The following is a 15,730-nucleotide window of genomic DNA, read 5'->3' as shown; positions in this document are numbered from 1 at the left end:
TGAGGGGAGGGCAGGGCCGGCGGGCGCCCCCTCAGGCCTCCAGCCCCCTCGGCGGTGGGAGAGCTGGACCGCCATCAGCGGGGACGGAAAGGCGCGAACCCTCTCAGCGTTCCACTACGACGTCCGTCAGAGGCAAAGGGTTCAAAACTGACATTTTTATTTTTTTTCTTTCCTTCACACACATACATGGCAGACGGATGTTAAGCTCTCTCTCCCCCACCCCGGACCCCACAGGCGCTTGACAGGTGACGCCCGGCTCCGGCGCAGTCCTGCGGGGTGGGACGAGGGCGGCCAAAGCTGTTACTTCAGGAGCAGCGAGGAGCGAGCACACGAGGAGAGTCCTGGTCAGTTTTAAAAAGCTGTTTTCTCAAGCATGACACAAAACGCAAGACAAAAAAAACTGAACCCAAGGCAGAGTTTAAAAATACATTAAAAGGAGGTAGTATGCAAATCGTTTCTAGGGTACACCCTTAACAGTGATGCTGGAGTGGATAAGGCATAAGCAAATAAAGAAGGCATTCAACAAATAAACTTTCTAAATAAGTAACTGAAGCCCCGCACAAAAACTAGGTTATCTTCTCAGGTCCGTGGAAGGAAGGGTACAGAAAGGAAAAAAACTAAAACAGCGTTCCGAGATGGATAGTTCATGTTGGATATTGGGCATTTACAGCTGTTGACGTTCCCATCCCAGCCCTGCTTTTTTACCCCTCCTGGAAAAGGCACTCGGCGCCCGAACTCTCTCGTTCACCGCCTCGAAAGGTTCCCCGGGTTTGTTCTTGGCCGCGACAGCTACAACAAGGGAACCGACTGCAGTTAACAACGGGTCAGCGGCTGCACCTGCCCCTGCGCCCAGGGGACCGGCGGTGCCCTACAGATAGAGCATTGCAGAAGGACAGCCCCCAGCACGCGTTTAAGTGGAAAGGAGAAAAGCTTTCTGTTAACATTGATCAGTTTGTATGCCTACATTCACAACTTCAGAGTAGTATCTTCCAGAAAGTACTGGATTAAAAACACCCCTATGTTTGCCTAATATCACCACGTAAAAATGGAATTAAAACAAGTATCATATCTGTTGACTTGAAAAAAATCCAAGCCCGCACAGAGCTATGTTAGAGAGCTTCAAAGACTGAAATTCAACTGAACCAGTAATAATAAGAATGGGATATATGTAATGAAGTAAGTGCAAAAAGATCCTTTCCATTATATTACACTTTCCCAAATGCAATAGGTTATCATGTAGTGTTTACACAGTAAAAACGATTAGATTTTCTGAACTTCTCCACGCTGCTCAGAGATGTCACCAATATATCCAACTCAAATACAGAAACTTTAAATATTCTAATAAAAATAGCTTTTTTTATAAACCACAAGTAGAAGGCAAATATACCAGAGTATGCATAGCTTTCAAAATGTAAAGTATACCATGAACAATTCAGTATCCTTCTTCATTTATCTGATGTAATGCATCTTATTTACCTTAACAAGTCAAGATTTGGGGACAATGTTGTTATTCTGGAAACACATACTGAAGAACATTGACGGGAGAATGAAATTTAGAGGACAAAAATAAGTCTTATAAATTGTGTATTTAGAACACACATGCCGTATGCTCCGAGCTTCCCTGAAAAAAAATAGTGCAATTCAGTGTATATACTGAATTAAATCAAGAGGTGGTACACTTTTATTCCTTTGAAAAAATACTGTTCTAAAAATATTCAGATGTCCTCTAAACTTTGACTTATTTTATGGAACTATAGCTTTAAATTTAGTTTTCATATGCAAAATATTTACACTGTATAAACTTGCAGAATTTCTAACAAACTATATTATATATACTTACACAAAACTTAATTTATATATAATCCTATTATATCTTGCAGATCAAAACTCACCACATGTACAATAATTTACAATGACAGAAGCCTCAAGCATCAAAATATCTCCTTTAAAATAACAATATTAGATAAAAGTCCTCTACAGATTCTGAATTGCAATATTTCCTGGATTGCTTGAATATCATTAAACTTCTCAGAATATGCAAAATTTTAATTAAATATCAAGTAGCAAGGTTTGTGCTGTCATAAGAAATGCTTGCAACTGTTTAAAAAATACCTGAAAAGGAACAAATTAAAGGTTTACAAGAAGCCTCTGAAATGAAGGCTTGAAACTAGAATGCACTGGAAGGTTCAATATAAGTGCACACATTATATGTAAATCTTGTATACTTAAGTCCCTTAAATACTTAAGAATAAATTCATTGAACAAAAGTTAAATTAAACAGTAAGCTATAAATGTACAAGTTTTCAACAGTATTTGTAACTGAAAATTTTTGCCTACTTTGGTATAAAAAGTTCCTTTAAACAGGCACATTTACTTTTAGAAGACAAATACAAGCTTTAATACTATGGCTATTGCTGGATATTTAAAAGCAATGTCTCTGTAGGTCTGGTTTTAATTATATAAACCTTCTTTAGAACCATTTTATTTTGTATTAATCCAAAGAACCAATATTGCCAACAGTGATAATTTGTAATATACTTTAGTGCTGAACAGTTAGCCAAAACAGGACTTCTCAGAATCCAGTACAATTGTCATTGGTTTAAAAAATAAATTAAAAAAAAATCAATTTACAGTAAAAAATAGCTTTTTCTTTTCTTTTGATATCTACTGAGCTATTTGAATTTTTTTTACTTAGAAGCATATCACTGAAATCCCTTCCATAGTTTTATTTCAAAAAAGGAAAATTTGGAATTCTCAGGTAACTGGAAAATTTCAACACTTTTCTCTGAAATCTGACAATAGAATTTATTTCCACAAACGTATTCCTAATGGGAATACACACATATCTAATTTTTTTACACAATGTGAATATTCCTATTGCCATTAATGCACTTATTCACAACATGTAAGACTGAGCATGAATTTCCTTACAGGAACATGACCTACAATGTAATAAATTAAAGCATTCTTATGAAAACAATAAATCCATTTCATTTCAATTGTACCAGACTTTCCAAAATCACTCTTAAAGCCCTCCATAACTAGAAGATGATTAATAATGTTCCCAGTCCACAGGTTCTGAAAGGCACGTAATTGAAGAGTTGGTTTTGTTTGTTTTGAAGTCCTCCTCAAATGAAGGCAGTCTAAAATAATTTGTGTTAGGACAGTCTAATGTAAGGCATTAAAATATTCCTCTCTATGCTATGTTAAGCACCACTTGCTATTAACAGTATAGAACGAAGCCAACATTTTCTTCAAAAATGTGTTTGTACTTGGGACATCATTTGTGAGGGAGATGCTGATGAGGCTGATGAATTGGGTATCTTAGAATTATTTGTGATCTGTAGTTCTTCAAGTCTCCTTATATAATCATCACGTAACGCAAGGAGCTCCATGTAACGCTGCTCCACTGGATTTGGCTGCTAGAAAGAGATTTATATTAGTCTTATCACTTCAGTCCAACTACTTCTATACAGTTAGGCTGCTGTAGTATTTGTTTTCCTGGCATTACTCAGTATTTGTAGTTTCCAACATATGTAACAAGTTGTTACAGAAATATTTATTTCTATAATGCAAGAGCCCTCTGCCTTCCAGTTGTTCCCATCCAAAGAAAATCTTTACACAAAACAGTTCTTCCTACCTCAATAAAATCAGCCAGCATTTCCTGGAGCACATGGATTTTATTTTCTTATTATCTAATACTGTGTGGAAGATAGGTGTGAATACCTTGTCTGAAGCTTTTCTCTTCCTGACTTATTAAAAGGCTTTAGATTCCAGAGGTCAGATGTCTCATCATCTTCCCTAAAAACAGTGTTTAGCCAGACTATTTTAGCTACACTGATGAGATTAAGATGAAATCCATGTCTTCAGATTAAATAATTTCCCTTACTGATGAAATTTACTTCAGTTTTTAATAGTAGTGAATTCTGTAAGTAAACCTGAATGTGTTTAAAATCAACCGCCCTGGCATTCAAGAGATTACTCACAGAAAGAGCATCTTAACTGTTTCCATTTTAAGCTTAGCTTCCTTCTTCAGATCAAATAATGAAACAAATGGAAAAGTATTACAAATGTCCAAGGCAGATACAGAGCCTAACCCTGTCAAGAAGTTGCTGCTGTTTCACAGTTAATTAAATTAAGCCTGTAATTAAAAGCTATTAGCAGTACAGTAGGAGCAAATGTAAATGCCTCACCAGTTGAAAAACAGCTGAATTGGCACTCTTAGGTGCACCACTCACTATGCACCCCAGAAGAGGACAGCGATGAATGCTGAAGCAACTGTGGAAGTTGGATCAATGACTGAATCTAGTTACTAAGATGATTAGAGATGTAGGGTTAATGATGTTGCTAGTGACAGACCAGACTCTTCATTAGACTGAAGTCTGATCCGGAACATGCTTCTAAGTAACGGCACTAAGAAAGGTCATCAAAAAACTGGTTCAGGCCACATGCCCACTGTTCAGTTGCTTAAGTGAAGATGAAGCATAAAATTCAAGTGCAGCACAGAAAAATTGTCGCATTTTATATATAAAAATGGCAAAAATGAGGGACCAGTAGTAGCAGCATAGAAGATCATCACATGGGTTTGCATTTCTAATAAAAAACTCCTGCCAAAAACCTTCCCTGAATAATGGCAAAGCGCATTTTTAAGTAGATTTACAGCTAATTTGCATGCCCTACAATCCTTCACTTTCTAAAATAAATCTTTGGATTCATCTTTTGCAAAATGGCCTCATCTTTCACAGCAAGCCACAAAAGCTCTAAAACTAGAACTTCAAATTAAAACTGGCAACATACTTGTAAGAAAATATATAAAACCGTCTGGCTTTCTTGCAGCCTCCGAAGTGTTGTAAATAAATACAGGAGATCAGCTGCAGAAAAGGAAGTGCATTCCCTGAAAACTCCTGATTCATTCCAGGGGCTGGACTGTGAAGACTGCTTCTGTCAAAGAAATTGCTCCTCTATCTTCTACTCAAAACTCCACAACTTGTTAGGAAGGACAAGTAAGACTCTGTACACCGTCTTTACATGCCACATTGCTAAGGATTCTAGAAGACTGTAACAAACATTGAGTGTCCATATATTAAACATTAAAAGCACAGAACTGAACTATATGTAATTTGATAAATGCTTTTCTGGGCTTCCAATCTGATCCGCTTGTATGATTTTCAGTAACAGCTTTCATCCAACAGTTACACAGTCTAAACAATGTTGGGTCATCAAAGTTACATAAGAAAAGAAAAAAGATTCTTACCATAAGCCATCAATACAGATAGCAGTTTTGAAAAAGAAAGGACCGAATAGATCATCTTAATTTGTAAAAGACTTCATACACTCTCTTGGAAAAAGAATAAAGACTAAGCAAATGCAACTAAGCGTGTTTGTGATGCTAATGCCCTAACTCTTCAGGGGTCAGTAAGCCCTATTTCTAAGTGTTGTCACTCACCCTTTAGTAGCATGAAATGCCCTTAAAAAATGCTCCCCCAGGCCAGTCCGCAAGAAAAGGGACTAGAAAGAGCTTGAAGATGACTTGATACTAAGCAGTGAAATAAGTTCAGTGTTCTGAGAAGAGCTGAGTGAGTAAAAAAAAAAAAAAAAACCACAACCCCCCCCCCAACCAAAACCGAAAAACCATTTTCACTTTTTTCTCTGCATCTTTACAAAAACCTGAAAAACGTGAACAGATTACAGGTACTATTCTACAAGTCAGTTACGACACAAAATCCTACTTCTGAAGTCTAAAAGCATTTTGTACATTATAGAGAATTTACTTACTTGTTGCCGAATTCTTGGGTTCCACCTGATGTAGTAATTGACCCAGAGCTCTAAATGACGCATACTGGCTACCGGATAGAGCGCTCGATTTAGCTCTTTAGTATAAAAAGGATTGGTGTATTTAGATTTTTCACTGTTTATTAAAGACCATAATGATAATGTTTTCTCAGTCACTTTCTAAAATGAAATTGAAATAAGAACAGTAAATATTTGCACAAAATCAGGAAATCCATCAGAGAAGCCAAGGTTACATTCTAAAATTAATACACTTCTGATTTACTTAGAAGCATAGTAAGTTACTGTATTAGAAATATTCCAAAACCAGAGCTTAGCAAGTATTTTAGTGACTGAATAGTCTTTAAGCTACCAAAACTAAGGAACTTACCATGCAACTATTCTTTAACGAGAATAAAGCCAGTTCAAAACCATTGTCATACAAGGAATATAACCAAATATGATACAACGAAAACTTTTTGTAATCATCTAGAGTCAAGATAGCAATACAACTAAACAATCCGTGGTTTGACTAACCTCTTTTTCTCTAACAGACTCACTGTTATACAAGAAAGTACCAAACCGGCAGCTGTACAAGTGATCCAGGATTGTAATCAAGAACTGCTCATTGAATTCAAAGGCTGTAGGAAACTAAAAACAGAAAAGATAAATTTGTTCTTTCCATCATAAAAGGAGGGAGAGATGCACATGCCCTGGTTAAGAAGCTAAAGGTGGCATTTAGAAGCCTGAATACATCTACAAATAATTTTTAAGATAATACTTTTATATACTTTATAGCACAGTAAGTGTTCAGATGACATGAGGTGTTCAACTTTCTCAAACTAGTCACTGAAAAGAACTCTTCTCAAAATGTTCTTAACTGCCTTTAATTTCTAAATAGAAGAATAAAATACAGAATGGTTACAGTTATATTTTTACTAGCAAGACAAAGTAAGATATCCATAGTGCACTCTAAACAGTGCAGCACCAAACCGGAAAATAAGAGTTTAGCTCCTAATCCTTGGCCCTAAACAGACTTAAGTTTGCTGCTTTGTTTGTTACTTATTGAAAATACGTTTAAATCACAGCACTCAATAGCTCCCAAGCTTCCTTCTGAAGCTTTGACAAAACAACATTTGTTCCTGTAGTTCAAGAGACAGCTTCACAAAAATGGTGAAACGAAACAACAGACCCTATTAAGATAGTTGGATGCAATTCCTGTAAAAGCATTCTGCTGGGTCACATCTCAATATGTTTCCAAGAAGCCCATATCCAAGACACACCAGCCTTGCGTGCATAGCCAATGCCATATTAAGCAACATAACTACAGCTTGTATACCACTTTTAGAAATTGGGTAGAGAGATGGTACCATTTAAAAGTAAATACACTCTTTTTGGTTACAGTCAGAGCAGAGGGGTATGCTGTCCTCTTCAAATACTTTTTTTTTTTTTTTTAATAAAGATCTAGGTTTTTAATTCAGTAATATCTTAATCATGTTACCTTCTGCAGAATGATATAACATACCTGTTTAGACATCTGCCACACACAATCAATAAACTGGAGAAAGATGGGTGATCTGTCTGCATCAGCATGATTTTTATCACCATGGCCTATTCTCTGAAATGAAGCAATACAGCCTCCTGTTAACCAACACAGTCTTTTATGGCCAACAGACATTGTTTCTTATTTTGCAATAGAATATTAATGCTTCTGTAATAGAGCAACCTGTTCTTATGATTTCAGAATTAGTTATTGCACCAAGGAGGAAAGATTCAGATATACAGAAATACTGCAAAGCTGTTCTGAAGATGTCTGACAAAAATTCCAAAGTGATAATTGGTCCTGTTATAAAAACCTGCTAGTTATTGTACAAGCAGAACGGTTTAAGCATCCATTACTTTGCAAATAATCAAGACATATTTTGAACTACATTTACCTAATAAGTTTGTCAAAGTCAAGTTATATACTTTGTCTTTTGTAATTTAAGCCACTGGAGAAACTAGATCATCAAACTATCCACATAGATTCTCCTCTTCCCCCTCCACACTTGAACCTAAAGATTCATCCTGAGGTAGACAGTGAACATAAGCGAGCTCAAAGAAATGTTCATGTTCTTCACAGAAAATTAATGCTAATTTTTAAAGTTTGGGTGAGCCACTTATTCTGAGGAGTCCAAAGTAACAATCAAAGGAATTGTCCCCACAGACAAAAGTTGGTTTGGTCACCAACTGTTTCCTTCCTTTTCACATCTGATAGCTGAGAACAGATAAGAGATTCAGGGAAAAGAGATTTTATTAACTCCATAATTCTGCTTGAATATAATTGCCTGGAGGAGACAAAAGAAGAGCATGTATGTTGAACTAAGATGTTGCCTATCTGCCTGCAAGATAGCAGGCTTAATGTCTTAAGGACATGAAAAATGATAAAACCAGTACACTACTCTGTAACAAGGATTTGCAAGATAGTTTAAAATAATAGAATTGAATGGCAGGATATAGAGGGAGATGAGGGATTGTAGTTTAACTCAGTCAACAGTAGCAAATTACTAGAAAAGCACTACAGGTAAGACAAACAAATTGGCTACCTTGCTCTCCAGTTTTCCTGGTTTAAAATACACGGTATCTGTTAACAGAGTCATATGTATTTTCAGTAAGGAGTAAAAGTCCTTCCACTTTCACTATCGTTAGTTTTAGGATGTCTGAGTATTTTCCATCTGTAATTATGTCTATGCCTCATATTTCTTATATCAGAAGGCATTATTAGAATGACATTCCACATAGAAAGCAATTTTATCACCTGGATATTATGCCAAGTTTAACAGTTGGACTCAATGACATTAAAGGTCTTTTCCAAGCTAACCAATTCTATGACTCTATGATTCTAAGTTCACTATACATAAAAAAGCTGGGGTAGGGAATTCCTTTTCAACAAGGAAACTTACTGTGCGCTTCATTAGATAGAAAATACAGAGAGAAACTGTTAAGTAGTCTACTATTTAGTTATTTGTTATTAAAACATCCAAATTGCAACCCCAGTAACATGAAAACAGAAAGTTTGCTCTAACCCAGACAATATAAGAAACACCCTACTCTTCTCCAACTCGCCACCTGAGGGAAGGTGTAACAATAATAGTTTCAGAGATGAGGTTCAGGAAATGCTAACTGCACTGAAGTGCCTAGTCCTCACTATTAAAACTCACAGCTCTATCAAATAATTACCAAACCAAAACAGAGCATATATGATCAAAGTATTTTCTGCTTATATTATCAGTTTTTATCATAGAATCATAGAATCATTTAGGCTGGAAAAGACCTTTAAGATCACCGAGTTCAACCATTAACCGAGCACTGCCAAGTCCACCACTAAACCACATCCCTAAGTGCCACATCTACATGTCTTTTAAATACCTCCAGGGATGGTGACTCAACACTTCTACAGAACACTCCAAAAAAGGACTACCTTCACTATAAGCTAAACAACCCATCAAATCAAAATACATGGTACTCTCAGAAAACAGCAGATGGCTAAAGGAGAGTGGCTTCAGCCACTTCCAAAGATTACTACTTGAGTGAGCAAGTTGGGAAAGTAAAATAGCAGTTTAAGCAAAAGCAAGCTATTTAAATCACCCTTATTGCTGCTACATTGTCAGAGATGAACCAGTGGACTGAGCTAGTCATCTGGAAGGTGTGTAGAAGTCCTACCTCACTAATAGCAGAAAAACATTATCTGTTGAGACAGAACAAACTCCTTCGATTCCTCAAACTAAAATTAATGGTGTAAAAAAAAAAAGAATCATAGATCATTCAAATTTATTCATAATAGTGAAGGACACACACTCTCTTTTTAAGCTTTGTGTTAAACCATAACATATGTGCTAGGCTACAAGTCTCCTAGTTATACAATCTAATTTTATCTGTGTCATGACTATTAACATTTTTTAAAAATACAAAATAAAATATGACAACAAAAAGGCAAGCCAGTGTTTTCCTGTGGCTGTACCAAGACAGAATACTTCAAAGGTTTATGCAACACATCGCTACTAGAAGACTACAGGTAAGCACACAAAAGAACTGGTCTACAGCAGATATCACTCCCAACAATCAAAATGCAAATCTCCTAAGCCTCAAAGCACCTTTAGAATGTCAGATCAAACACTGAGGCAGCCTACAAGCACACTTAAATGGTGAAGTGATTCATGCTGAGTAGCTATACATGAATTTCCAAATGACTGAGACACTCTTGCAAATGTAAAATATGCATGAAATACACACCTAGGTATATTTTTCCATGTCTTGATTTTTCCAGATTGCCTATTTTCCCAATTTTAGCAATATTAAGGAATATCTTTGAAATATTCACCAGGGACAAATTGTGCAAATAACTTCTACTGAAGGTGTGGAAACCTCTTACTGTGAATTATACGGTTCAGTATCAACAAGTAATGCTGTTGTAAAGCTCCCAACTTGTTTTATGTTTACATATCCCAGCACACAGTCCCTGGCAACCTATTCTGCTTCTCCAGGTTCCTCGTATACGTTTCCTGGTTAAACAGTTAGCTGCCAAGCATAAGAGAAGTTCCACTAAGACTCTGAAAAGTTTCCTAACACAAAAACCCTTGACTTTGCATTATACATGGGTAGAATATTAAGGACTTGCTATAGACAATTTCTACTTAACCTTTTAACCATCCAGATGACAGCTGAACAGAACTAGAGTCAGCATTATCAGTGACAGCCTCTTGAGTTGAGAGCTATTAGGACGAGTTTAGAGCATTTGGGAAGAAGCATTCAAAACATCACTTAAAAGACATGGGCCAGACTCCATCATCTGCCTCTCATGACATTATCAGTAATCCAAAGACAGGGTGAGGGAAAAGCCTCATGTCCCAGCCTTATTTGATCTTCTGAAAAGTTTGGGAGGACATCATTTTTCTGCTTTCTCATTTTCTTTGCTCATTAACGACAGTAACCCTAGCAATTCTGTATTTTTAAAAGGGTGTAAAGGACAAAATAGGAGTTGTCAGAGAAAGAATAGCAAAAAACCATTAACCAAACAGGTCCAAACCCAAAAGCTCTGCTCAGATTTACCTGGAAGTGTTTTAAATCAGAATTCCAAAATAACAAAAAGAATTATCAAACCTTGACACAATGAGTAGTCTAACATTAAAAGCTTTTTAGAATGTTAATGTTGCATAGTCCTTGCAATTAACTTCTAATTCTTACCGAGGCAAATTTGTGTCCAAAGCTTATCCACTCTTTTTGCACCAGAACTTCAAAGCCTTCAACTGTCCTGTAGTAGCTGTCTAGCATCAACATGGCCAGCGATGTTAGCTGTGCTGTCCGGTCCCAGCCATCGCTGCAGTGAACCACCACAGAGCTCCTTCCTGAGGATACCTTGTCTGCCACTTGAATAGCTCCTGTCAAGACAAGCTAGCAAAGAGGAACAGACGCCAAAACACACAGATTAGTGTTATCATTCTAACAAAAATAAATTGATTTCTTTGTATCTACACAGCATCTAAATCAATACTGTTTCCATTAAAAGACCTAAAGAGCATGGTGTAGTTAATTGGAAAAGAATTTCCTAGGAGATCAAGTAAATTTCTTGTATAAAAATAGAGAAACAGATTGGTTCCCTAATCCCTTAGTAAGATCTAATTCATCTCAGCAAATTCTTAAAAAATGGGGCAGAAAACAGTAACCTTGATAAACTGAAGAACATAAGCTTCTTTTTTAAAGAAAGAGAGGATTTACCATAGGATATACTCTCTAAAAATTCTGTATTTCATTTGGCTCCTTGCTTTGAGCTAAATTACTGAAATACCTCAATTGTTGGAAAAAGGAACTTGTACCCTTCTATTATGCTTATTTTCCAAATATTAACTTAAAATAAAAATTTTATTAAGTAGGAGTCATTACATAATATACTAAATACTTTTGCACAGTTGCACTTGAGGCAAAAGGTTCGAAGGTCAACTAGTAAGAACACTGGTAAATTTAAGTATTTTATTTGTGCTACAAGATGACAATTACAAAATTTACAAATAAATTTACAAGATTTATTTACAAAGCCATAATTCACAAAATAAAGTCACATACATACTGACAACTAAATTAATTACTAATCCTTCACAATGACAGTTATCTATAGTCTGTATTGCTAGAAACCAAAATAAATCAGTTCTCACACACATAAAGACAATCACACTAGCAATGCATTCCTCTGTTAAAGACTGACATTTGACTTAAGGCAGACAAACGTTGAATTTCACCTACTGTTGCTTAGTAATGAGATCTCATAACATACTCTAAGACTAGTTGGCAAAAAGCCAACACTCAGTGATGCTGTTTTTGTAGTCCAAGTAGTTTGATGTGTTCCATATAAGGACTATCTCAAAGTCTAGCAAAGAAAGCAAGTCTGATACAACAGATTTGGACAACTGTTATTTCAAACAAACAGCAAAAAGTTACCTTTATATGTTCTAACCAATGGGTTGATTCCAGACTTGACAACCAGTGTGATTCTTCCACATTAGGATAAACAATGTCCTTCAACTTCTTCAAAGATTCCCGCATGACATGAATGTTATGAATGTCCAAGAAGAAAAGTTCTGCATTGGGATACGCATCTTCACCTTCATATCCTCCCCCAGTTGCCTACAAACAAGAGTCCTAAAATTAACTTTACTCATAGATACACTGTTGTAGCAGCTTTCCAACAGAGCAGGAAGGGACTGAATTTTATTTATACTTTATTTTGTAGTAGAGCAATATATAATTTCAGTTGCTTGTTTAAAACATCAGTCTCAGACACAAGCTTTGGAGGGGCAAATGCTGGAGAATACTGGGGGGCTTTCCTTTGTCCAAAAGGACAAAATGTATTAAGCATAGCACGTGGCCAAAAAGACATTCAAGTTGCTCCAGCTAGCCTAGTTCCTTTCAAAACCTCAAGGGAGTAACCCTAAAAGAGAAAATTAATTATTTTAGATTAACACTAAGAGGTTGTTTGTACTGTTGGGCCTGGAGACCTTTGAATAGGATTGAAACAGCCAGGTAAGGGACAGTGGGCCAGCATCACATCAGTCAGGACTCAGACTGCTTTGAGAATAAAGACACTTGTACCTTTCCTCATTACTTTTGAGATTCATGGTGGAAACAGCTTTTCCCCGACCAACTGACATTACAATGTCAATATTTTTTCTTCGTTTATGTTCACTTTTCCTACCAAGGATTAAACAAACTTGTGATTCTGAATACAAAAAAAATCAACTTACTTCCTAGACAGATTATTAAGGTTAAGTTAAAATGTGAAGTACATCACACAAAACAGCAATTACTCATAACATACACTAGATCACCAACTCCGGAGAATAAAATTGCTCATTTCTTTGTTTCTGTACCAAGTGGAAAGAAATTCAGTCAAAAGGATTTGTCTGTTTCTTTACACCACTAACTTAAGAGTGGTGTAATCTCAGGTTTACAAGTGCAAACTTGCTACAAAAAAACCCCAAAACAACAAAAAACCAAACCCACCAAAAGACTTCCATGCTTAAAACAGCCTAGTTATTTACTACTAAAATTGAACTGATAATTGAAATAGATTTAAAAAATATTAAATTTAATGACTAAAGAGTTCCATTAAGAATAAGCTATGTTTCGTTTAAGAATTAAGTTCAAGAATCTGAGATTCTGCCTCTAAGAAGTAAATTAATATTAACATTAAAGTTTAAAGTAACTTTTCTAACATTAAATTTTATTGCTAAAGACTAAACATGTATTCAGATCGTTAAGAAATTAAAGAGCCACATAAGTAGAAGGGCTATTCTACTGCTGCTCTCTCAAAACATTTAATTACCACCACAGCAGAGGATGTGCCTGGTCACAAAAGGAAGTGGAAAAACCACACGTAATTTAGGACACAGTACCACTGATGAAATTTTCCGAAGATAGCTGCAAAATCGCAGCATTTCCTGCAGACAGCAAAAACATGCCATGCCATGAATTGCGATAAATAAATTTTGCCTTTATAAGCCATTACAGCCACCAACTACACATCAGACAATAACCTGAAGTACGGCATAGCCCTTTCCCATTAGTACCACCTACATTTCTGTATAGTAGCACAGTCTCTCTATTCTGTGCTCTCTATCTCCTTCCTCAGATGTGGTGGTATTCTCAGAGCTGCCAGGCTCTGTGCTAAAAGTAGTAATGATTGTATTTTTCTCTTTCCTTTGAGTATTATGAAGGCCTGGTGAGGAATGATTGTAATTTTAGCATCAGGGCTGCTGCAACTCCTACTGACTGTGCGGTCTTGACCTATGTACAAAGAACACAGGAATGCATGAGTAGCATAGCCCAAGATTTTGCTTACACTTATTTTCACAGCTGTTCAAGGAAAGTTTTTTCAGTGCTGATCAACGCTGGCTTGGACTCTCAGACCCAGAAATGCACTCTACCGCTTTCACTGCTACGACTGAGTATTTCATATTTAGACATATCAGGAGTTAATTAAAACACATGGGTGCAATACATAGACCATTTTAAAAAGCTGAAAACTGTGCTTCATACTTCAATAAGTATGCGTGTATAAAAGTTTGGCCATAATACATCTTTGAAACAAACGGGGTAAAAATTTTAGTTTGTCCAAGAACTGGGGAAAAATTTAAGTTCATGTAAGAACTGACATTCCTTCCCCAAGGCAAACAGAAGGATTACATGTTTTGTTCACCCATTAAAATTCAGTGTGCAGAGGATAATGTGATTTGTAGAGCAAAATGCAAGCAATTGAAGCAGACCCTCAAAATACAAACCATCAGATTAAAACCCAGCCAAACAGCCTCTAGGATAGAGTGTCTGAACAAATGCATGCTATACAAAAAGCCTTATTTCTTGCTTAATAAATTACAGCCCTCTTCTCTATAATAGAGAATATAAAGGTACAGATGCGTGCGTTTAAGTTGCACAGAGCAAAACACTAACATTATTGTCCCTCTTGAATTCTGAAGCAACTTAACATGTTACATATAAACCTCCTAGAAGCAAACAAGTTTTACCATTTCATATTCCTTTCAGCACAAACATTGAAGAGGGCTCATTCCACTAGTGTTCATTTAAACAAAAAAAACTATTCAGAAGCTAGAACTCCTTCTCTCCCAGATAAGCACACTCATCATTTCACTAAGATCTCAAACCATCTTGAGCTCGTACCTCTCACGCTTTTTGCTGTGCAGACACACAACTTCACTAGTAAGTACTGGAGAGCATGTCCACTCCATTTGTGCTTGAATTTCAGTGGGTAAGGGACTATCCTAGACTGGAAGGAGTGAATTTGGTACATTCTTATATGAAGAAAGCATTAAACTTGCATCCTTCACCGCCTCTCCCTAGCTAGACTCTCCATATAAACATGGAGCACATCCATGTCTGCTGTGCTCTATGTCAAATACAACACTGATGCACTGTGACTGGCATTATCTGAGTATGCCCTAACAATCTGGTCCTCACCAGAGTTGAGGGGGGCAGAAAGGATATCAAGGCACAGGGACACCTTTTCTTCTTGAAAGGTTGGACCAGATCATCTTCCGAGGTCCCTTCCAACCTGGGCTGTTCTATGATTCTGATCCCATTTAGGCTTTGACTGCAGATTAGCAAAGAAATGGTCACGTCATATGTAAAACACTATTTCTGTTACCGCACTTACCAACTACAGGTACCTAGGGAAAAATAGGTATCTAGGTATCCAAGATCATACCCATATTGCTGTTTAGAATGCAAACCCCCAGATTAACTTATCACTTTCTCTTTATTTGCTGGATGCCTGGATAGGTTTGAACTAGTTCATGTAATGGTTAGGAAGAATCAACCAAAGGATGCCTATCAGTGGGCTTGGCTTTATGCACACAGCCTTTCCAGGACAGAATTTTCCCAGAGGACATGAAGCAGAGCTGTGTCTTGCACAGAG

At 36.6% G+C, this 15,730-nt stretch overlaps 1 protein-coding gene across 6 annotated transcripts in view; it reads right to left on the bottom strand.

Annotated features, from left to right (window-relative positions):
- Positions 1-2,696: 2,696 nt before the first annotated feature.
- The window catches only part of MTM1 (myotubularin 1), a 44,942-nt gene continuing 31,908 nt past the window's right edge, over positions 2,697-15,730 (bottom strand). For 3 of the 6 annotated variants that reach the window (XM_010568919.1, XM_010568920.1, XM_010568921.1), the window contains 6 exons: positions 12,241-12,426; positions 10,993-11,199; positions 7,295-7,387; positions 6,307-6,420; positions 5,776-5,952; positions 2,697-3,422 (listed from right to left, as the gene is read on the bottom strand). In XM_010568919.1, coding sequence (XP_010567221.1) covers positions 3,255-3,422; positions 5,776-5,952; positions 6,307-6,420; positions 7,295-7,387; positions 10,993-11,199; positions 12,241-12,426 — 945 coding nt within the window. In that variant the 3' untranslated portion in view covers positions 2,697-3,254. Of the gene's footprint in view, positions 3,802-5,775; positions 5,953-6,306; positions 6,421-7,294; positions 7,388-10,992; positions 11,200-12,240; positions 12,427-15,730 lie in introns of those variants that run through there. The other 3 variants (XR_774436.1, XM_010568922.1, XM_010568923.1) reach the window with 3 other exon arrangements.

Source organism: Haliaeetus leucocephalus, unplaced genomic scaffold, assembly GCF_000737465.1.
Source record: "Haliaeetus leucocephalus isolate CR32 unplaced genomic scaffold, Haliaeetus_leucocephalus-4.0 Scaffold262, whole genome shotgun sequence".
In the NCBI taxonomy this organism is placed as follows: domain Eukaryota; kingdom Metazoa; phylum Chordata; class Aves; order Accipitriformes; family Accipitridae; genus Haliaeetus; species Haliaeetus leucocephalus.
Note: the sequence above shows the minus strand (reverse complement) of the source record. Positions and strands in the feature narration are given on the sequence as shown.